This window comes from Solanum lycopersicum, chromosome 8 (assembly GCF_036512215.1).
Source record: "Solanum lycopersicum chromosome 8, SLM_r2.1".
In the NCBI taxonomy this organism is placed as follows: domain Eukaryota; kingdom Viridiplantae; phylum Streptophyta; class Magnoliopsida; order Solanales; family Solanaceae; genus Solanum; species Solanum lycopersicum.
In genome coordinates this window covers 67,898,601-67,923,660 of record NC_090807.1, presented here as the reverse complement: position 1 = coordinate 67,923,660, position 25,060 = coordinate 67,898,601, and the positions used below count along the sequence as shown (strand labels likewise).

The 25,060-nt window shown below is 30.6% G+C and overlaps 1 protein-coding gene, 1 long non-coding RNA gene and 1 other non-coding gene across 3 annotated transcripts; all 3 read right to left on the bottom strand.

Moving 5' to 3' along the window:
- Positions 1-8,053: 8,053 nt before the first annotated feature.
- On the bottom strand, positions 8,054-9,856 carry LOC138337661 (uncharacterized). Its single transcript, XR_011211050.1, has 2 exons — positions 8,869-9,856; positions 8,054-8,456 (listed from the first exon to the last, which is right to left on the bottom strand). It is a non-coding gene; the product is annotated as an uncharacterized lncRNA (long non-coding RNA).
- MIR166b (microRNA MIR166b) lies at positions 9,061-9,261 on the bottom strand. The gene has a single exon (NR_107986.1). It is a non-coding gene; the product is annotated as a microRNA MIR166b (primary transcript).
- A 4,896-nt stretch (positions 9,857-14,752) lies between the features above and the next one.
- LOC101263340 (embryogenesis-associated protein EMB8) lies at positions 14,753-22,010 on the bottom strand. The gene is made up of 8 exons (XM_004245407.4): positions 21,511-22,010; positions 21,183-21,311; positions 19,140-19,271; positions 17,838-17,980; positions 17,664-17,761; positions 17,489-17,583; positions 16,729-16,782; positions 14,753-15,431 (listed from the first exon to the last, which is right to left on the bottom strand). The coding sequence occupies exons 1-8, from the start codon at positions 21,925-21,927 to the stop codon at positions 15,213-15,215; spliced, it is 1,287 nt and encodes a 428-aa protein (XP_004245455.1). The 5' UTR covers positions 21,928-22,010; the 3' UTR covers positions 14,753-15,212.
- Positions 22,011-25,060: the final 3,050 nt, after the last annotated feature.

The following is a 25,060-nucleotide window of genomic DNA, read 5'->3' as shown; positions in this document are numbered from 1 at the left end:
GATTCAAACAAAGATTTTGGCGAATCCTCTATATCAAAGGTTGACAAAATACACCAAAAAAAGAGAAAAGAAGCAGCAACCATTGTTGTTGAAATTAGTAAAAATTTTATTAAAGGAATCCCATATGTATCATGAATTTTTGAAAATTGTTATCATGTATCAGACAATAAGTATAATAGATAAGTACTCAGTGTGTTAGTCGATGCATTGATATATGAATTAGATGTGTATCATATGATTTCCTATGTATCAAGAGTTTTTGAAAATTGTTATCATGTATTAGTCAATAAGTTTAATAACTGCGTCATCAAGTGTGTTTGCTAATACATATCGACTCTGTGTGTTATTGTGTTTAGACGAAGCATTGATACATGAATTTGATGTGTATCATATTATTTTCTATGTATCATGAGTTTTTAAAAATTGTTATCATGTATCAGTCAACAAGTTTAATAACTGGATGTTCATAAAAATGTCTTTAAACTAGATGATATAATCTTGAATTTTTAAAATTTGAAATTGTTATCCAATTTCCGGAAAGACCTCTCAGTTGAGGATTGGAGACTTGTCATGAAACTGAAGATCCTCTTTAAGATACAATGAGACAGGTTTTTGTAGCTTGTAAAGGGGTTGATTCTTGGTTCTCCAATAAGCTCCATCTTAGGGGCTTAGCAGTTCATTGAGCAATAAGTGGTGATTTAAGTGTAAACGAAGGAGGTCTGGACATAATGTTCATGCCACCTCAGAGACAGAAATGAGCAAAAGTGAAGAATGCAAATGTTGCTGCCTGCTGCAACTGATTTCTTTTGGTCGGTACTCCGAGAATTCTGTGTATGCTGTTTTTGGTACTGAAGTGAGATTTATGCCACATTGACCAATGTCAGAGTTGTACAGGGGCACAAAACGGCAACACATTTTTTCATAATACAGAGATGTAATATTGACTTTTTGATATATACCAAAAACCGTGCAAAAGATTATTGGTTGGCTATTTGTTGGCAAGTTTTTCATACAAATATCAAATTCAATTCTTTGTATAAAAAAAATAAAAAATTACGTGCTGAATTAATGCTTATTAATGAACTGTTACCATAATTTAAGCTGATTTAAATAACAAATTTAAATGTTCCATTTTTTTCTCCTTTTAATCTTAACAGTTTAAGTTACTGTGTATCATTTACCATGTATCACAACATACTAATGTATCACGCCACAACAATTTTAAGGGATTATTAGTAAATACTAAATTTGTCAGGACAGAATGTAATTATTGTATTACACTATGGGATTCCTTAAATTTATACAATAAGTAAAGTCTAGTAAGCCCAACAAAAATCATATGATATTACAATGACTGGGTCATATAGTCCAGGGGCTTTAGTTGGGCCTAAGGAGTTTGAGCCCAGTCAGATAGATTCTATGTTTATAAATTGAAATACAAAAGTAATACGTACCCAAAGAAAAATTATTGTAAATTAATTAAAACTTAAATAAATTCAAAATTAGTTATATCTTTCCCTTTCAAAAACCGAAATCTTCACTATATTAATAAGAGCACTAGAACAGTATTACAACCTTAAGATTTTAATTGAACTAATCAAACTATCGAATTACAATGGAAATATTGAAATAATGAGTAATTTAAGATAGAAAAAGAATGGAGATAAGGACTTAGATTCTAGAAGAAAAAGAGAAGACAAAACATTTTCTTCAATATGCATAAACCCTTCTTTCCAACTCATTCGTCTTTAAACCAAATGCTAATTAGGCCTGGAATTCAAATAAAACTCTTCAATATTTTACTCGGCCCAATCTCATTTCTCAATACTAACTCATAGACCCTAATAGAGTTAGCTTTTTTAATAATATCATAATTAAAACTCAATTATCAATTCTATTGACTACAGATTGGCCTGTATTTATTTCCTTGAGGGTAAGTTGATTTTCATTAATTGCTAAGTTGATTAATTTTGTTTTAAATAGAGGTTTTTTGCTTTGATCTAGCTATCCCAAATACAAATTAGATTTTTTAAAAAAAAACCAATGAATTTGACAAAGATTGTGGTTGCATTATTTTTCATAGTGATTTTTGTAGGAAATGTTGAAGGTACTAGTGAGGGGAAAATGTCTTGTAAAACATTTTGTATCCCCAATATTTTTTGCAGGTATAAAAAGTGCCTGAGACGCTGTCAACTTCATTTGGACATTGCTCCCCGTTTAAACAGACAAGCTGATCGGAAGCTGCTCTAATTTGATGCTATTATTTAACTTCATAAAAACTATATCAAGTACTGAAAACAAAACATCAAAAAATATGACTCCAATCTTAATTAAGATTATAAGCTTTTAATGAAGTCATATGTTTATGATCACAGCTCCCATCTTTTCTTTTTCGAATTTCTTAATTTATAGTCTATTTATTACCTCTAGTATTAATCAGAAACAACCTTTTTATCATCTACGGGAGAAATGATAAATACAACTTACAAGTTATATATTTTTGAAATTTTTTTCAAATGTCAATATTTTAATATTTAAGAGAGCTTATTATCACTTTTAATATTTAATAAAAATATTTTTTTAAAAAATTTGTTAGATATCTTATTTATATTTTTATTATTTATTTTTGTTTAAAGAAAACAATTTTTTCTATAAGAGGAATTTAGGGGATAGAATTATTTTAAAAAGGAACAAATGCTTAAAAGTCTTATCAGTTACATTTTATCATAATACACCAATTTCATCACTTTTCCTTTGCCATGTTATATAAAATACGTCTTTCACCATTATTTTTAAAAAATTTGATATCCAATTTTCTTAATTTTTTTGTTTCTAAACATTTTTATTGATTAAAGTAAATATCCAATTTCCACTAATTATTGTTATGAAAATAAAAAATGAATAAGTACCACATCTATAAAATTTTCGATATCCAAATTTCACGAATTATTGATATGAAAATTACGGAATCAAAAAATACAATATCCGATTTTTCACTAATTATTTTTATGAAATTTTATGATAATACATTTATAGTTTAATCAATTAAATTTATTTTTTTAAATTTAAAAATTTGAACACCTATCGTATTATTTGTTATTCGACATACTTTTCTCACTATGTTTTTGTTTATTTTTCAGAATTTATATCCTTGCTTAAATCTTATATTCATTTCAATATGTATACCATTTATATTTGTATTCGTTCTAGTTTTCATGTTGTATTTCGTATAGTGAAACTTGTATTTCTTTATTAGAATGCATTCATTCCAATGTGTATGTCAGATAAATATTAGCTATTTAAAAAACATATTGTATTCATATATTTAAAAAACATATTTGTATTTATTTTTCTCTTCAGAATCTTGTTTCTTTTCCTAAGTTGTATTTATTTCAATATATATTTTATTTGTATTTATATTCATTCTAGTTTTTATATTGTATTTTATAAAATGATGTATAGAAAATAATATGATGAAAAAGTGAGAATTAAATATAAAATTGAAAAAGAGTACTAGGATATTTGTCGCAATCATTCTTAAATAAAATTCAAATGTTAATTGCATACATACTAGTTTGAATATGAATTGAGAAAAGATATAAAAATTTGAAGAAAAAACAATAAAAACAAAATAAACTAATAAAAAATTGTTCTTCCTGATAAATAAAATACATAACTAACTGACATATTTTGGGATGAATACAAATTAGAGACAAAAACAACATTCGTAAACTATGCAACATAATTTTTAAAAAAAATACAAATATTGATAGTATACATAGTGATCTGAATACAAATTGAAAAAGAATAACAATTTCTAAAAAAGAATTATAAATACAAAACAAATTAATAGAAAATTGTTCTTTCTCAATTTGATTTTAAATAAGTTTTTCGAAATCTTCTACACCCATTTTTTCCCCTTTATTAATAGTGTATTTACCCTGCTGACATTACTATCTTGAACTTGAATGCGGGTAGAAACTTAGATCTTCTATCTTGAGTCATTTTAGTCACAAACTACATTTTTGAATAATCCTTGAGTAATGCATAAATTAAAGAGGCAAAATTCCTAAAAGTTGATGATTGTATGTGATACTTCTTTTAGTCCTCTTTGAATCAGACATTGGATTACAATTTTTGTGTTTTCCCTTTATTTGAAATCTTAACTGAAAATAAGGAAATTGAAAAGCACCTAAACACACAAAAATCTAAAAAGTTCCAAACGAAAACATAGAACAATATAATAAGAGAATCTAATTTCTAAAACAAAAAAAAAGGGAAAATGATGAGGATCTGAAAAATGGGGGAAGCATGGGGAATATGAAAATAAGGGAGAATGGAAAAGATATGAAAATAAGGGAGAATGGAAAAGATAAATTTTAGAGAGAGAAAAATAAATTATTTCTTTTTAAATTTGGTAAGGTGTTAATTGAGAGAGAGACATATGCAATTTATTTTAAACTGTACTAAAATGTGAGGAAAATTAATATGTGATTTAGGATACATTATTTTTTTAAATAATAATATTTTTGATATTTTTACTAATATTTTTAAAACAGAAAACTTTTCACTAAATATATTTATTTTTTTTGACTAATTTACTAATTTTTTCTAAATTTTTTATGTTTATATTTTTGTAAGCAAAACTCGAAAGGAAGTTTGGGCCGTGAATTAATGTCCAATTGGGTTTCCCAAAGTGGCCTAGAGTGTTCAACTTATTTACTTTCGTAACTTTTACATTAAATCTATTTTTGTATGTTTGAAAAAAAAAGAACAACTAAAATTTGTGGGAGCACATATAAATATTATGAATATTTGGTTTTTTACTTAGTACGGGTAAAACTAAAAAGTTAAATATATATATAAATATATATATTGTAACTAAATCAAATTGTGACGGACCAATAGTCCACCTTTAATTATAGGATTCGAGTTCGAGTAATATGAGAAAAATATAATTAAGAACACCATCATAAATAAGTCTTGCAATACTTAATTTGAATTTAGTCGGAATTCCAAATTTCTATTATTCAATACTTAATATAAGAGCTATATATCGAGCTAGAACGATGACGTTATTAGTTAATTGGTTGAATGAATTGTTAAGGTTGCATTTTGTACCTGGATCTTATTTAAAAAAGAATTCGGGAAATGTAGAGTAATAAGTGAATCGGAGAAGGGTCTAAAATACCCTTATAGTATTAGAATTGGTATAAAAATACCCCTCGTTTATCTTTTGGCCTTAAAATACCCTTGGGGTTAACCTTTAGGGACCTATTTTGCCCTTTTGGCCAACAGACTACTAAGTCAATATATTTAATTATTTCATTTATTACGTGGCATGTTGTAATTGGTTAAAAAATTAATTAATTAAAATCTAATTAATTTGATCCAAACCACCCTATCCACCCGGATCGACCCGACCCATCTTTCAAAATACCCAACCCATCCAAATAAAATATCCATTACCCATTTCTTAAAAAAAAATAAAAATTCACCCAACATCATTGGTTCTTGGAGCTCTCTTGAAGTTCATCTTCTTCATCAGATTGTATACTCTCAGAAGGGGTATCAAAAGCATCAAAGCACTTTATGTACTTCCCATTTGGTTGGGGTTCTCAGATATGCCTTGGAATGAATGTTTCGATGATTCAAGGAAAGCTTGTTTTGGCTAAAATCTTACAAAACTACTCATTTGAGCTTTCCCCATCCTATGCTCATGGTCCAACAATGCCAGCTCTTGTTCTACAACCACAATATGGTGCTCCTATGATTGTTCCTTTTGGCCAGCCTTCCGTCGCAAATCCCACACTAATGGAGACAACAACACAAATCATGAGGATAATGAGAGTGATATCCTGCAAAGCCTCCCAGAAAACTTAACAAATCTGATGAAGAAGATGAACTCCAAGAGAGCTCCAAGAATTGATGATGTCGGGTCGATCCGGGTGGATAGGGTGGTTTGGATCAAATTAATTAAATTTTTAACCAATTACAACATGCCACGTAATAAATGAAATAATTAAATATATTGACTTAGTAGTCTGTTAGCCAAAAGGGCAAAATAGGTCCCTAAAGGTTAACCCCAAGGGTATTTTAAGACCAAAAGATAAACGAGGGATATTTTTGTACCAATTCTAATACTATAAGGATATTTTAGACGCTTCTTTTTGCGTGGATTGTAGGAGAAAAATAAGGGGCTACTCTAGTGAGGGGGAAAAAGCAAATCATGCAGGAGTCAAGCTGACATATTAGTATGTAGGTAGCAGAAAAAATTGGCAGTTATTTTTGAAAACAATGAGAGGAGTTAATTATTAAATTATCATTGTGTAATTAAGTGGAGAGTCAGAAAACTGAGGGGGTAAAGTGCAAAATATAATATATTCAAAAATCATATACATACATATTACTTGAAAATTCATAGGTGAATATTGATATTGTTGACTCTACTTCAATAGGAATTACGTGATGAAAGAGAATGGCCTAACCATCTAATAAAGGCAATAAATGTATATTGTGACCTAAAATCGATGACACAAGGTTTCACTATTTTCTAGGTTTGTCAGCCTTTCTATCGAGGGATATGACTTACCCCCTCTAATCAATTTTTTTTATTAATGTTTGAACAATTCCTTTTTTATTATCAAACTTTTAAGGTTGAATAAGATTTAAAATTAATTTATAGATGTATTAGACTCAACAAACTGATTATCATGAGTTCATTATATTTTGCTTCCATGTTATATATAGATATATGTATATACTGGATGTTTGGGGCAGCTTTGAGTCCAACATTGATGGGCATAAAGATTGTTATTTGGTCTTGAACAATACTTATGAGCTAATTTTTAATTAGTTCCAATGTTCACTTCTTTATCAATTTTTCCTGGTTTTGATAATGACAATTCAATCCTGAGAGAAGGGTTACCGTAATTTATAAGTTAGCATGTAAAATAGCATGCATATCCTGTGAAGAAATGTGGCGAATTTCGTAGAGAGAAAAATGGAGACGTTGATTAATTAGCATTATGGTTGTTCAATTCTTGTGTAGCTCAGATTATTTCAAAAATAACACTCTCTTCAATCTTCACATATTCTATCTTTTCCAAAAATCTACTTATAGAAGTACGCTCGTTATATTGTCCTTTGTTCTTCATTTCTTGTGTATGGCCTTTTCCACAAAGGTGCAGCGCATACTTATTTTGTATAATATCTTAGTTTATAATTTTATTAAGACATAATACATAAATATGATTCTTAACTTACGTTAGTTGGCAATTATGATCCTTAATTTTGGATGTGCACAAATAAACACTTAAACTGTTATAAAATTAAACATGTAGACACACATGTTCTACATGACATCATACGCTTGGACACAAATTTCCTATGTTGGGTGCAATGTAAGACGAATGTAACAATCTGTTACAAGTTTAAGAGAAGCAACACATCTTATGTTAAGGGTCATAGTTGCCAACTAACACCAAATTAAGACTCTTAAGGATCATGTTTATGTATTATATTTTTATTAGTAATACTCGATGATGTTGGTATTGACTACAACTTATGAAATCCATTTCTTGGGCTTATACTAAATTAAAATTTACTACTTAGCTCATACAATCTCACATGGTTTTGGATCAGTTAAATTCGTCGTGAAAATATTAGTATAACATTATAATTTCAAGTAGTTCAACTACAAATTCGATAAATAAATATTGCTACCGCATCTGTCATCGCATGCAGCTCATGATGGATTACTAAAAGTTTTCTATGGATAAAAATGATTTCCTTTTTAATTGAGTTTCCGCAACATTAGAATAATTTTTTGTATTTGGTTTATTTTGCGTGTCTGAATTTTTCAAAGGTAGTTATAATTGAAATATTTTTGCAAAAAAAGTTGTATCACATTTCAAAATTCAAAACAACAAATTTCCTTTATTAAATGGAGTAATTTTCTTTTTCTTTTTTTTATAGTAGATAGTACCAAAAACATCCCATCAAAGAAAAGGAGCAGTTTACAAGAATGTAATAGAGCCAAGGGACGACAGGATTCAGCTTCAATTTCCAAAGTGCATATGCAATGTTGCATCCATTATGTAATTTATACCATCTTCATTTCACATCAAAATATATTCAGGATAATTGATAACCGAGTAAAAGTAATTACACTATATATCATGTGACTTTTTACATGTTATAGTAACTTGTCATATCATCTAGAACTTAAACAATTTATGCAAACTTAAATTATAACACTGGTAAAGAATAGATCTTCTTTGAAAAGAACTTTACAAAAGCTTAGAATGAATCATATTCTTTCACACTTTTTCTATAGTTTTAACCCAAAATGAGGAATGACCTCTTATTCATGTGAAGAGATATCTGTGGATGATGATGTCACAAGATCTTGTACACAATACAAGTTAGGATATACATTATTTCCATATGCCTGCCTGTCATCAATAAAAACAGATATACATGAGAGAAAAAGGAAACAAGAAATCACATAATATATGAAGGAATACATATAGTCAAAATCTTTATATGATAATGTTGTTTGTCAAGATATTATTTCTACCGTTCTATCAAAATAATTGTGGTAGCTAGATCTAACACATAACATAACATGAGAAATTAATATTTTAAGCACTTGAGCGTTGAAGTAAAGTATGTCTTAATATATGAGAAAATGTTTCGAGTTTATGAAAGGAATGGAAATATTATATGACATGCATGTGGGGAAGTATGAAGAAATAATGAGGAAAGAGACAGAAGAGGTTCAAGAAGAAATGATGAGAAAAAAGAAGCTAATGATATGCAATACTAATTCAAAACTGACACAAGCATAAACTCATTCTGCTTTACCTTGGCAGGAAATGAGTCAAATATCTTCATCATTACACCAATCTGCTCTTGTCCACCAACAACATTTTTTACCTAATAATGACCGTATCCCACAACCTACAAAATACAAAACTAAAACTACACCAAATATTAGCTTTTGTCACTAAAGTTACATAGTGATGGATGTAACTATTTTTATCAAATGAACCCTTTTCCCCTAGCTAGAGGAGTAACAATTGGGGGGAATGAAGCCTGGTCCGACAACACTAACACATGATTCATAACCCCTTTTCATATTATAAATCTTTTTTTTGAAAAGCATGGTATATATAGGGATTATGGATCTAATTGGTGACCTCGAGCCAGACAACATTCCCCTCAACTGAGAGAACTTCCTCCATATGATCTATGGGATGGAGAAGAAATTAAGAAAACAATGTACAAGAGAAGAGGGATCCCTATTGAGAATGAATGAATGAACAAGTGGGAGTGGGGGATAGATAGATAATAAATAAAGGATGGACAAAGAAAGAGGACAAACAAAGTCATAAAAGCAAACCAACAGACACTATGGGCCTTGACCCTACTATTTTGTGATTGACCCCCCACAACATCACACATACTATACCAATACACTCCCTCCCTCTCTTCATGTGTCACCATCTCTCCCCTTGACTTTAACCTATTTATATATACACAACTTCATTCAACTCAATAAAATCATTAATGAAACAACAATATATAATTCCACATGTAGAGTGTAGAAACAAAAGTGTATAAACAATCGCAATACCTATTACTTTAAATTAAAAGAATTCAATGATCTAAATGTTGAATGATATTAGAACCGCATGTCAATACTATCATATGGATCCTTCCGTACATTGACCATGGTATTAAGATGTATTCACAAAAGATCAGAATATTTTACTTACAAAATTTTGGTACCATTCAAAAGACATTGAGTATTCTAAGTCCAAATTAAACTTTACATTAATGGGTGGATGTCAAATATAATGTTTAGAACCTTAGCACTTATCAAAGCGTAACACATTGTAAAGTTGACCATAAAACAGTTGAATCACAGTCTATTTTAGCATATTTGAATGTTTCTCAAGTTAATTATTATGACAACTTGTACCTACCATGTTATTTTACATTATTGGATTAATCTATCTATTTGATAAGCGCTATTGACAACTTGCTTTTTTATAAAGGACGAAATAATTCTGTTGATTTTGTTACGTACGTCGTAAATTAACTTTTTGGGTGTAATATTGTCAAAGAAAAAAAGTAGACAGTGAGAGGATACCATAAAAAAAATAAAAAAGTAGAAAGGGGGACAATTATCAATACATGACCTAATATAATCATCATGTAAGCTTTTCTCAAAATCATACCCAGAAAGTCAGCTAAAAAAGGGGGAAAGATTAAAAATAAATAAAATAAAATCTGGACAAAGAATAATGAATCATCTTAGGATATAGAAATATCAGGAGAAGAAAAGAATTAATGATAAAAATAATAAGTAAAACGTATATCACGAGATGTAACATATAGTATTTAATAGCATAAATAGGGTGAAATAATATTTTGAACGAGAAAACTTGAGAACCAGCATCTGGGCCAATTTTAAGGATTTTGTCCAAGTAAAATTGAAAAAGGAATCTTTTACGTACGTAGTATGACAAATAAACATTTGTGTAGGGTTATATGTTCTTGTGTATTATACATTATATGAACCGATAATGTAATGGATTTTTGCATTTTAAAGTCTTTGTTTACTCTTACCTTACATTACGGAATGTAAGTTGATGGATTCCTTCACCATGGTAAGAAGTTTTTATTTCGAACGAGATTAAAAATTTAAGTTTTAAGTCATTTTAATTATTATGTAAAAAGGAGAGTAATGACAAACTTGCATAACAAAAAGTCTTCAAATTCTATTATTGGAGAGGGATTTTTTTCATTATTTATTCTATTTCCTATAGAACCTTGCCAATACAATCAATGGAGTTAGTCGTACATGAATCCAATTACTTGTCATGTTGCGTTTTTTGAAAGTTAACTTTTAATTTTTTAAGTTAAATTAGATTACGTTAAATTGATATTTTAAATAAAAAAATTTAAATATTAAAAAATTATAAATTATAATTTTTTACATATTAATATGATAAAAAAAATGTATCTTAAAATAATAATTAAAATTATTATAATTTAACTCTAAAAATAAAAATGATAACAAAAAGATGGATATAACAATTTTGTTATTTATGAGCTATTATGAATTGATAATTAATTTATAGTGATAAAATGTAGAAAAGTTTATATAATTAAGAGAAAAACAAAAAACAATAAATGTGGTGACATGAAAAAAGGGACCCTCGTTCAGTGTGTAACTTCATTTTCTAAGCTTAGGACAGACTTGGTCAGCCTCATTTTTGTGAAAAGACACTTTCAACCCTTCTTTATTTTGGTATTCCGGGTTAACTTCCTCATAAAACAACCCAATTAATCTCCTTGTTTAATAATCAAAGAGATATCTAAGCGTGGATTTGTAAACAAATTATAGATTAATGATGATGATTGATCCGTTTGAATAGTGTTAATCTATTCATTTTTTAGTGTAAGTTTTTTCCAGGAGTCAAACTTGAAAAGTTAAAAAGGGGCAAAATCAATCAACTTTTAAGAAAAAAAATAGTGCAACATCTAGCCTTTTTTTCATGTTTCTGCTTAAATTACTAAAATTTTGTTTGCATGAAATAAAGGAGACTTTTGTTGTTCACAAGGCTAAGCACCTTTTGTTCTCTATTCAATTCAAATCCAAATTTTTCAACAACATTGCCAGCTTTCCTCCCTACCTACAAGGTGTAATGTTAATGTGGTCCATTTTCCCTCTTATCGCTGTACATAATATCGATATCGATATGGCCAACAACATTGTTATTTGTAAACCAAAACCGAAAAAGTTTCAAATAATATAGTAACAAAATTGTTTTATATTCTAATGCTATCTGAAATGTAGAAAAAATTCTGAAAAGATGTGTTTGACATTAAGAGTAAATCATAAACTATTATCCCGTCGTACATGTGACTTGACTTGATACTGAAAAATTTTTCAAAGAAGAACTGATCAAAGATAAGAGGGTCGACAATTTTTTATTTGAGTTTTTTTTTTTTTTAAAAGTAGGGTTTGTCCCTAGTAGTAAAAGTGAGAAAAAACATTAAATTACTTTTTCTTTTTTTCACGGTTTGAATAGAATTTGTGTTTTTTTCTTCATTGACTCGAGGTGCTGCACTGATTTTCACTATACCTTGCAGCAATTAATACTTTGCAATTTAGTTTTAGCAGTATAGTAGTGGGTATATATATATACACACACTCATTAATTACTACATACATGGAAATCATGAATTGACAATACTACTTTTTGACTTCATGTCTCCTAAAATACTAGTATTCATCCATTTCCTCCTTGGGTGTGACCTACCAACTCGTATTATACACAAACTCTGCCTTCAAATTTGCATCTATTCTTTGCAAATTGCATCACAGCTAGCCACTAGATCTCATGTTTCATAATTCTCCCGCTATTTTTAATTGTTATATACTGTTCTTTAAAAGTTAATTTAATTAATTTTTAAAATTATATTAGATTATATTAATTTGATATTTTAAAATAAAAAATATATATTTAAAAACTATACGAGAAGACTATATATAAAGTGTAATATTTTTTCATATTAGTATGATGAAAAAATATATCGTATAATATTTATTTAAAGATGTTTTTGTTGACTCCAGAAAAAAAAACATAACAATTAAAAATGAACGAAAGAAATATCGATACAACTAGTTTTATATGCCAAACGAATACAAATTTGAATTATTTCAAATGCAGACTAAAAAATGAAATAATTAATTAGCCGATTGAATATGAATTTGTATGGAAAAATCTCACTGACATTGTCTATACTTCCTCTGTCTTGCTTTGTTTCCAAGTTGTATTTGATGAGTTAGAAAGTTGTGTTAGTTAAAAACACGAAAATCAACATTTGAGTGCTTTGTTACAATTTAGTACAAATTAAAAAACTGATTAATTTTGGACGTTTTTAATCATTCAGGGAATAAAAGGTGCATGGGAGTAGTTGGGAAAGTAGAGAAAAAGGTGGAGTCCTTTTTGATGCATGCTTTTTCACTACCCAAGAAATCACATATTATAACAATTAAATTAAATTATTACAAAGTTGGGAGATAGAAAGAGAAAGATAAAAGATTCTTTTGCATTATGTAACAAACGAGAAAAATCTAAGATAAAAAAGTTTTTTAAGTCCCAACATTATAAAATGTCTTTGATTTGGTAAACACAACACATTCATTTGTCCTTATATTAACAAAAAATATTATGAATTGATATTAAAAAACAAAAGATTCTAGTAAAAGTTTTGATGAATAAATGTTTATGATTCTTTTCCAAGAGTCAATTCCCTCCAACGCTTCAACCAAAAGAGGACAAACATTGTCAACCTTTCACTTGCATTAACTTTTGGCTTCACTACCATTTACATACTCAAATTACTAACTCTGCAACAAGAGATAATGATATTCCGACAATGATTTAAATAGTTTTTTTTTTTTTGTTTACTCTTCTTTATTTAGCTTTTGATATAAAGAGAAATATTTTAATTTTTTGAGGGGGTAAATCATAGCTTGTTTGGCCAAAATTTCTAGCTAAAAGTGCTCAATTTTTAAAAAGTGAGACGTTGGGTTAAAAATAATTATTTTGGGAGAGTAGCATAAGCTTTAAGAGAAGAGTAGATGTCTTATCAAAATACTTATTTAAACTTTTAAACAGTTTAATCAAACATTAATTGTTACTCCAAATAATGTATAGATTTAAAATTCAAAATAAGCCTATTTTAAGTAATCCAAATTGATACATAAGAGAGAATTAGAACTTAAGTATAGTTTATCACCGATTAAGTTAAGTATATTTAGAAGAACTGAAGTCCAAGTTTGCAACTCCCACGTTTGTGCCAAAATTGACCTCAAGACAAGTTTAATAAGATTTAGGTTTGAGATCGGTCGATTTTTAACCTAATCCAAATATTAGGGTCATGAAATTAAAAAAAGATATCACGTACCATTTTTGTTGATTGTCTATCTAAGCCATAGATCGGTCACTAAATTGTGCAACTCCAATGAATCAGATTTAAAACAAAAGGGCATAAAAAAAAATGGGGGGTGGGGGGTGGGGGTGGGGGGGGTAATATAATATTTGGTCGAATTTAATTGTGATCAGTGCTCCTGAATGCTCATGTCAACATAAATAGTTGCTTACTCTTAACTCCGCTCATTTTCTCGACGTAGGCAGTGATCTGTGTTGCATAGCTCCTAACTATAGTTTTTGTTGCGACAAATGCTCCTATGGAGCCTTTTGTTTGTTTCGTCACATTCTTTCAGGAGAATTAATGACTATAACACTATATACAATTTCCGCTCATTTTTATTTGTAATTCATGTACACAAACTAGGAAGGACAAAACAAAGTTGTTAACCGGCAAGGGATCTAGTAAGTTGATAGTGTTGTTCACCTAACTATTTCTAACTTGTTTAAAACCGAAGCGTCATTTTTATTTCTCATATGTTTATGCATACTTTACAGCTAACAACAAAAGAGTACTCAAATAAATGAGCTCAATATATTTAGACGTCCTAGTACATAAAAAAAAGGGGGGAAAATTACATCATCATCCATTGTTAGTTATATCATGTCAACCATCCATATTTTGAATGATAAATGTACCAAAAAAGAAGGATATGGGTAGAGTTACTGCGAAAAAGTATGATAAAAGATGAAATATAATTTTTAAATAATAAATAAATATAAAATGAGATGAAATATTAAGATCACAATGCAATCACATTAAATCAGTCATTACATGAAATCGGTCTTTTTGTTATTATCTAAGTTGAATTTAAACAATGCAATGCAATAAAGTTTAAGTAACAATAAAAAAAAGCATTATATTTATTTAAACTAACAATCCAATGCCCATCCAAATAAGGTGTCAGTCTCTAACTTCTGTAAACTCCATCTTCAATGAGGAGCATAGAATTGTAACTTCTAAATAGAAAATTTCCTTAATGGATTGTTCTTGACTAGCTTCACCAAACACTATGGTTTATATAATTATTGGATGGTGGTGGATAATCAAAGAATAGGCTCCATGTTGCAACGCATGAATACCAAGAAGTCGCCAAAATTTGATGATATATGATACATACATTACTGTCTCGTCAGCCAGTGCTTGATATGTGCCTATAACAACATGATGAAATATTTGAATTCGACACCTTGTTGCTATACCTCAAGGTGCTGGAATCGTTCAGTAACACCGTTGTTCATAGTCTCCTGATTGCTAGCACATGCAGCTGAAGTAGATTTATCATGTTCTATATACTCCAAGAAGTCCATCACATGTGGATCAGTCCATGGGCATCCCCGTGGTGCATCAGGACCTGCCACCCAACCAAGATGGCCTCCTTTAGGGGTTACAATCAACATACAGTTTGAGTTCTCCTGAGGGAACAACACAAAGATTAGCTGCAATGTATGTCTTCAAGAACAAACTTAATACATTGTGTAGGCACTCATACAATTGAACAAGAGTCAGATTCAGGATTTGAACTTTATGGGTTTGTATCTTCTGAACCCATAGTTCATTTGATTTTTTGCTTCAGAACATATTATTTGTCCCTATCTAATGTTTTTTAACACGTATTTATTGGGATCTCAACTGAAGCTACTTATTCAGTTGAACCTGCTCAACGTTTATACTGTAGATTCTGCCCCTGAGTTGATTCTCCTAGACTGGTCTCAAGTCTCAACTAGCATGTGATAGCTTCTTTAATGCCAACTAGCTTAATGCACTAAGATACAATACACTTCGTCCAATTTATGTGAAACCACTTGATAAATGAATCAAACCCAAATTAACTTATTTTCAAGTGTTGATTACAATTTGTACTAGGGCTTCTTTAACACCTTAGGGATCAAATGAACAATGCAAAGGTACATTTGGAAGTCAATTCCAACAGCAATTTAGCAGACTATCTAGAAGGAAAAGATTCGTCAAACTTTTTAAGGAAAAAAAAGTGTAATTATCCTTAAAAATAGGTTGCACTGCAACTGATGGGTTGTAACCCCTCTTGCCAGCATCTTCTTATTGCAGGCATCTATCAATAAAATTTCACTCCCTACGATACTATCAACAATAACATACCCCGTGTAATCCCACTGACGGGGTCATAAATTAGAGTATTTCATATTAATTTAGAGGATCATAGTCATTAGTCAGTCTTTCTAGTTACACTTAAAGATGCTCCCTCCAAGAATATCCACCTATCATCTTTTATTCTCAAACTAATGTTTGGTGTGTGAGAATAGCCTTCTTGTATACTTTTTAAAGCACACAAATTAAATTAGGGCTAATAACTCTTTCATAAACAAATTGATCCTTTTCCATAAGTAAATCAATAAGTCATTACTGGATCCTTACTTGTCTTTCCATATACCACCAAAGATATTTATTTTAGCTCCTCTTGAGACACATGCCAAGTCAAGAAGACATCCAATTTGAGATGCAATATTATTAATCTACTAGATAAAAATGAAATGGAGTTGAGCATAATTTACTTTGTTGCCACTTGCCAATGTCTTTTTTCTTCATACTTGAAACATAATCCTTAAAATTGTTCCTTTGAGATGTAAGTTTTCAGAAAGTAAAATTGAATATTTTGGTAGAATTGCATATGAACAAACAATGAGAAAATATCAATAAAATAAAATAGGCTATGAGAATGAAGATAGTATCTACCTCAATATCTTTACGAGGGATTCCTCTAGCTGGAGCAATTGGATCATTTGCAGCCTCCACAAATAAAAAGAGTAAGTTAACTTTGCATTTTGTCTTAGTTACCACTTGCAGAATCTTAACAAATATAATCCCTTTTTGATAAGTAAACTACTATATCTTTTAGCTCTCTATTTTCCCCTTTCATCCTCTCTTTTGCTTTTCCTCCTTTCTTTTTTTGAGGAGAATCACAAAGAGATGGAATATTTCCCTTTAAATCACAATAAGACTTTTTATTATGTCATTGCAATACTCTAGACAAATTGTCTATCTCTTATAAAGATCCGAGACTCAAATATGAAAAAATGTAATTCTCTACACTAGTATATTGGAGAAAGAGTAATAGTTGCTGCATTGCTTTTCCTAGAATCTGATCCCAATTACATTTCATAAAAATCCTTCGCATTTTATCAAGTGAAGTAATTCATTTATTCAAATGAAAAGTGTGACGTCTATTTGATAGTAAGTTAACCAAGTTGCATAAATGGGAAAATATCCTACAACAGATAACTTAAAATATGTATTGTCTAAAGAAAACACAAAGTTAAACATCTATCCTCTCTCAAGTTTCAGCTTTCTTGCATGGGATTTTATATGATATGATGTTCAGGTTTTATCCAAGAAAAGTGTACACTATAACTCTCCTAACCATGAACTGTAGATCTATAAATGAATCTAAAGTACGATAAGAACAATGGAGGGTAAACGGATGAAACAAACTTACTTGGATACAAAGCAGAGGTGTACAGACATTTGTAATGGAATCTGAGCTACTTGAGTTAGAATAGTAATCATCCACGGACTTGAATCCAAATGAAACTGCAAAATTGAAGGCAATTACTGTAAGTTCAGATGCAATCATATACATCTCTTGTATTAATGTATACAAGAATAAATACCTCGTGTCAGTCCATCATCAAATTCTCTAACAGTTTTTGCATTGGCAGCTAATGATATATTAAATTCACCTTCCATATCTTCAAACAGTAGAGCATGCCTATAAACAAGAGATCTAGTTTAAAAGAGGTCAAATGTATCCTGAGAAAAAAAGGAAAACTGACTTATGAAATTACTTTTTGAAAATTTTGCGAAGAGAATTTGCTAATGCTTTGTCATAGACATTGTTAAAGCCCTTGTGAAAATCTTCGTCTGCAATGACCAAATTGAAAGGATTGCACAAGGAAACAGCACCTGAGAGAAGGCAAGAATGAGATTCCTGCAATGAAACAATAAAATATGAGAGATGGGCAGTACATGGACTCCAGCAAGTAGATAAATTAAAATAATGAACTCAGGCCAATGGATTGTAAGGTAAACACAAACTAAAATAACAACTACAGTGAACGCCTATATACTTGTGACCAATTAGTCAAGCACCCCCACCTCTATTAACTCTAGTTAAATTGACGATTGATGCATCATTAAACAAAAAAGTTATTAGAAAGCAGTATAAGAATTCAAGTGCTCCATCCACTCCGACTTTATTACATTGCCTATAGATTGTCTTTAAAAATACAAATAATGCAACTGATAGGCAATATTGTTGAAGACAAATACAACAACTGGCAGTCAATTTTCTTTAAAGAGCTGTTCAAATTTGATCCAGAAAAAAGATAACACGTAGTACCCATTCAACATTTATTGTTGACTCCCTTTGTAGATCTGTAGAGTGACTCCAAAGATAATGTTCAATATGATTAAAAAAAATTCTAGTTCAATAAGTGTTTATCGAGACGTCTCAAGGATCTACTTGGGATAAAAGAAGGTAATACATGTTACTGTAACATCCCCTTCTAGTTTAGTTTTTTAAGCAACAACACTGAATCTCTTTTATGTAGACTTAAATCAGGCTACGGCGGAATAATCTCAATAACCTGGTGATAGAGATTAGGTTTTCAGTTATCCGAGCTTGTGCTAATGAGAAGTAGAAGATATCCGGTGAAATTGTTAAGATGCGTGCGCGCTGGCCAATATACATGATCTTTATACGAAAAATGGAACACCATTACTAGATGGTCTAATTATCTGATAGCTCATGAAACTCAATTCTATTGACAAACATTCAGTTATACTAAGCACAAGAAATGTTGAGAAAAAGAAGATTGTGACGCAGCTAAATATTTTTCCTCAAGTACACCATAGCATTCTTAAAACAGCTCAAACATTCAGTTCACCTTTTCTAAAGAAACGGTATGATGTTAGCCAGATCATCAATACTCAGCCCAATTACAGTTCTAAAATTTAAATATGCTAACAAGTTCACCATAGCATTCTTTAGAACAGCTCAAACTGAAGATGCAAGGTAGATCAATACAAGGACAAATGAAGGAGGAACATTGATAAGCCATAAGCACAAAGTGAATTGATTGAGTTACCTGTCCCAAGTAGCGAACAAGAATATTTGCTCCAAGAGACCAACCTACTGCATATAAATTTGCCGCTGGATAGCGATTGCTGACATGTGCCACCACTTCATACATATCACCAAGAAATGAAGCTGAATAGAACTGCATAAATTAGCTTATCAACAAAAAATGAATAGATAACTTTTACATGGCAAAGACGATTGCATTTTGACATTACTTAGAAGAGGAAGAGTAATATCTTAAAATTATATGGTTCACCTTAATTCAACTGATTCATGAGCAGTTGTATGTTTTATCTTAACAAATTGACGAGCTAAAAAATCTACAACACTTTGACCAGTACCACTTGAGAAATAAAGCTGATCAAGTTTGGGAATAATGGAGTTAATTATATTGTTTTATAGGTGAAAATGGGGCTTTAATATAGAGGTATAGTGATGATAATATTATAATAGAGTTAATTATCAGAAAATTCAGAAGTTCAACAAGGAGCTATAAATCAGACTTTAGAAAGTCTACAGTACACATGAAGAATTCAGGAATAGAGAACTCCTTTCTATGCGAAAAATGGAAATATACATTAATTTCCTATTTTTCCTAGGAAAACTTAGACGTAAAGTTATGTCTGATACTCTGGTATGAGCCAGATTGCGAGTTTGAAGGTGTATAGATGAAGAAAAGTATCTAGGACCAAAAGATATGAAAGTTGAGAATTTAGAGAAGAACAACAAATAACTCCCCACTTCCCCTTCTTAGGCTCTTATCAAAGATATTTGTCCCCCTTATTTGCTTCCTCCCCTAACCCAGAGGCACTCTAATTCCCTTAAAGAATTACATTATAATAAATTTCTAAAGGATCTTCACTGTACCCTTGGAGGTATCATCAATCATTAGATCTTGCCTTCTTGGACAATCTTTAAATCATACAACCACCAAGGCAACCATTCACTGTCTGTAAGTTTGATTTCAACTTGACAAGGACATCTACAATTAAAATGTCCACCAGATTTAATATATTTCTCACATGAAGGTCTTGTATAATTTTACAGAGTTATTACGCTAATAACTTCATTATCAACTTAACTTTATTCTCAGCCAATTGAAGGTTGCATACCTCCAACCCACCAAATTGTTTTATCTAGATATACTATTGAAGCAAGAGAAAGGAGAAATCTTCCGTAGTTGAACTATAGGGTGGACTTGAAAAACCTTTTTTACTTGTTTTCATTCACTATGTTTTAAACCTTTTTTGAAATCACTTGGTGAAAGAGACCAGATCATGTCAAGCAAGAGAGGGGAACCGACATTTTGTGAAGATAAATTTTTTAGCCCATTCGAAGACAAAAGTCCATATTATTTGCATAAACAAGAGATATAATCAACTTTGAAGAGTTTCAATCTAATAATTGATGCAATGGAGGAAGAAACTTATATTTGGTTCATGTAGATCATTCCTGCAATTCTATGAAAATCAAATTAAAAAAGAAACGGGCATCAATGCACAGATAATATAATGAACCGAAAAAGAAAAAAAACAAGCAAAATGGGCAATCATATAGATAATTGTTCTACTTGTTAGCTTTCTCCATATACTTCTTTTTTTCTTCGTCAATGATGAAAGCAATGAGGAGAGGCGGAGCAGCATTTTTAATAAGGGGTTTCAAAATCTGTAGAAATATATAGCCGAAAGGGCGTTCGGCATATATTATTATATACGTATAAACTTATTTTAACCATGTATAAATAATATAATTTTCCACCGAAGGGGTAGCTCCGCCCCTGCAATGAGGAGGAAAGACTTTCCAATTCCTATAGGACTTTAAAAGTGAATTTTGTTTTGATCAGGATCCTCAATATTCATATCAACACTAATGACACCCACATATCAACCGTCCACAAAAGGGGCTACCGATTACCATCAACTAACCATACCAACAATTTTTAAGCATTGGCCAAAAATCACTATATATCACATCAAAACTAATACATAGTTGTATGAATGGGGAGGAAATTTCCAACATATGAATCAACCAAAGTAATGAATGAGAGTACCTGGGGAGTTGTCACAGGACTATCACCACATCCTCTACTATTGAACACCACAACTCTCCAACCCCTACTTCTAGCTCTCAGCAGCATATGTCTCACGTACGAGTCATCGCTTCCCCCAGTCAGACCTGGCTGCAATTTCTCTCATCAGTACACAGTTCCATTCTATATACACATGCGAGTGTGTACTTAAAGTTGCCAAAATTTATTAGTCTGTATAAATTTTAAAAACAATTCAACTAAACTAGAGCGGCTGCAAATGTTGTATAATCAATTAACTTTATAGAAATGTTATGCCCAATGTCCATTTATGATAAGAAGCAAGACCCACAAGCAAAATGAGCAGCGGGGAGTCGGGAGGTAAGCTGCGATCGTCGCCGGATACCCAATCGAGAGCGATGGAACCATCATCCTTAGTCCGCAAACACTCTCGGCGGAGACGAAGGTCAGGAACGTCCCTAAAGAAAGCTGCAAAAATAGTTTCTATATGGCGATTTCCAGAGACGATGGGATAGGGATTGTATGGATTATGAAGGGATTTAAAAGCAGATAAAAACTTGTGTCGAGCTCCGCCTGTGACTTGTAGTGATGGGTGAGGAGCCTTGCCGTCCGACATTGTGGTGGCGCAGCTAGTATTTAAATGGCGGCGGAAGGTGACGTGTAAGGGAGGGGAAGAATTAGAGAGTTTTTTGAGACGGTGGAAGGAGGAGGAGATAGGAGTGGCTGAGCCAATACTGGCTCTAGCCATTGGTTGGTCCCACTGCTCACTCTGCTTTTTTTTAAAAAAAGTTGTAGCTTGTTGAGAATGAATGAATGGGAGTGGGGGATAGATAGATAATAAATAAAGGATGGACAAACAAAGTCATAAAAGCAAACCAACAGACACTATGGGCCTTGACCCTACTATTTTGTGATTGACCCCCCACAACATCACACATATTATACCAATACACTATGGGCTTGACCCTAGAATTTTGCTTCACAAATATAACTTTAATTACAAGAAAATTTATATTTATATATTATAACAAAGTTTATATAATTGTACTTTATAATAACCATAAATATGTATAATTCGTCGTACATATATAAAAGAATTAATTGTATAATTTGATATATATACAAAAAAATTAATTGTATAATTCGATATACATATACAAAAGAAAGCAGTTGTATACAAATTAATTGTATAATTTGTGTATGTAAAAATCGAGAAAGAGAAAAAGACAAAAGAAAATTGGACAGGAAATATTTGTATTGTATAATTATAAGTGTATAGGACGAAAATATATGTATTTGCAAGGGTATATACAATTTTCTCTCACTTTATACAAACAGAATCGCGATTTATATATTTCGTTTCTGTTTGTATAAGCGATAAAGGCGAGGGTGGTGCGAAATCTGGGAGAGTGGTGAGCGAGATCTGAGAGAGAAAAATGAAAAAATATATGTATGTTTACAATTTTATCTCGTTTTATACAAACAGAAACATATTTGTGTTTGTATAAAAATGAGAGAAAGTAAGCGAGAGAAGGAGAGTGGCGAACGAAACTTTGAGAGAGATGACTGACAAACAATTACTTATATGGTACAATTAAATTAAAGTGTGATTATTATATTTAATTTTATTTATTAATTTGTCATTATATACAATTTTTCGTACATTATATATAGACAACTTCATTCAACTCACTAAAATCATGACTGAAACAACAATAATATATATGCAGTATATTTGAGTGCTTTGTTACAAATCATCAATCAAACAACTTAAAACCCATGTCTCTTGCTTCGTTTATAGTTGTATTTGACGAGTTAGAAAGTTGCGTTAGTTAAAAACACGAAAAAAAATCAACATTTGAGTGCTTCGTCACAATTTAGTACAAATTAAAAAACTGATTATGAAAAAGAAAAAGGGAAAAAAAGCATAAGTAACTCTCTAAACTATGTATCTCAGATACACACTTATATTATAATTAGGTTTTATTATTCTAAACTTATTTTATAAATAATTTTCTATTCCTTTTCAGTCTACGTGATACCAATTTAAAAAAAAAAAAATCAACTAATGTTGGACCCACAAGATAGTGCCACGTAAAATAAAAATAAAAAATTATTACTAAAATAAGTTCAGACACATAATAAAATCTTAGTATAAGTATAAATATATCTCGAAAAAAAGGTGCATGGGAGTAGTTGGGAAAGTAGAGAAAAAGGTGGAGTCATTTTTGGTGAATGCCCAAGATTTCAGGACAATTAATTCAATTTTATGTAACAAATGAGAAAATTTTAAGATAAAAAAAGTTTTTTAAGTCCCAACATTATAAATGTATTTGATTTGGTAAACGCAACTCTACCACGACACATTGATTCGTTGTAATGAATACATGTTTTTGATTCCTTTCCAAGAGTCAATTCCCTCCAATGCTTCAATACAAACATTGTCAACCTTTCACTTGCATTACCATTTACATACTCAAGTACATAACTCTGCAACAGGAGATTCCGACAATGACTTAATTAGTTTTATTTTTTGTTTACTCTTCCTTAATTAGCTTTTGATATAACGAGAATTTTTTAATGTTTTGAGGGGGTACCGTCCAAGTCAATCATAGTTTGTTTGGCAAAATTTTCTAGCTAAAAGTGTTCAATCTTTAAAAAGTGAGGCAAATTTTATGAAAAAATAATTGTTTTAAGTCTTATAAAAGAGTAGATTTCTTACCAAAATAGTTATTCAAAAAATAAGCTTATTTTAGAAATATAGCAAATAAGCTAATATGTAAGTAGGTAATCCAAATTTTGATTCATAAGAGAGAAAGAAGTTAGGTTGACCAACACCTATAATTCCTTTTTGACTATAACAAACACTTGAGCTGAGCCTATATACTTTTCTTTTACATTGTTAGGGAAGGGGAAGTTTGCAGGATAACAGTTGGTGGGCTTGGCCCAAATTGTCAACTTGGTATTCTATGTATCATACATATTCAATCTCTAAATATCAAAGTGCCCAACCAAGTTCATATATTCAATCTCATTATATGGGCCTTTTCTACAACCTAGTGTTCACTGTTTTGAGCTAATTTTCTTATATCTTTTTATGTTTGGAAAAAGTAGAAGCTAGCTGCATCTAAATTCTTGGTATATGCCTAAGCTTTGGTTGGTAGACACTCAGCCCTTTGATATGTCATTCCCCTTCTGACTCCTAAATTGTGCAACTCCAATGAATTTGATTGGAGATACATATAAATATTGATATCAGGATTATCTACATTCTCAAAAAAATAGTGGACAAAGTTAATTTAGTGTTAATCTATAATTGTTATTTTTGTTTTTTATTTGGTACTTGATATTAAATATAATTTCAAATATAAAATAAAATGCTTCCTAATAAAGTTATCTCTGGTAGATATAAATTGCGTATTTTTGAAAGGAGGAGAAATATCACCACAAGATAACAGTGCAAATAACAACAAAACTCTTTCATTTGAACATGTGTCTCTTCCTCAATTGACAATTGATATTATGTATATATGTTCAAATACACATGATGATGATGATTAGTACTAATATCCAAAAGCAACCACACAAATCCTCAAACCCCACACGGGAATTCACACTAGAAAGTCTTATTTTCTTTCCTTTTATGAAAAGATCCAAAGAAAAATGGAACCTATGAAAAGCAAAGTTGGAATTAAAAACAAATGGATAAGACCACGTAAGTAGGTTTACGTGTTGATACAATTGGAAAGTGTCTTTGCACCATTGGTCACGGGACAGAATATCTTTGCTTATGTCCCACGCAATTATCCATTTCCCAATTCACTTTATACAATATTGCGGTCTTCAATTCCCATATTGAAGATGAAGTGGACTCATCATTT

Coding starts and splice junctions, on each gene's coding strand:
- LOC101263340 (XM_004245407.4), bottom strand. CDS start 21,927: ATGGCTAGAGCCAGTATTGGCTCAGCCACTCCTATCTCCTCCTCCTTC. Junction 19,272..21,182: donor GTCCTGTGACAACTCCCCAG/GTACTCTCATTC, acceptor TAATTTATGCAG/TTCTATTCAGCTTCATTTCT. Junction 17,762..17,837: donor CTTCGCAAAATTTTCAAAAA/GTAATTTCATAA, acceptor TCTTGTTTATAG/GCATGCTCTACTGTTTGAAG.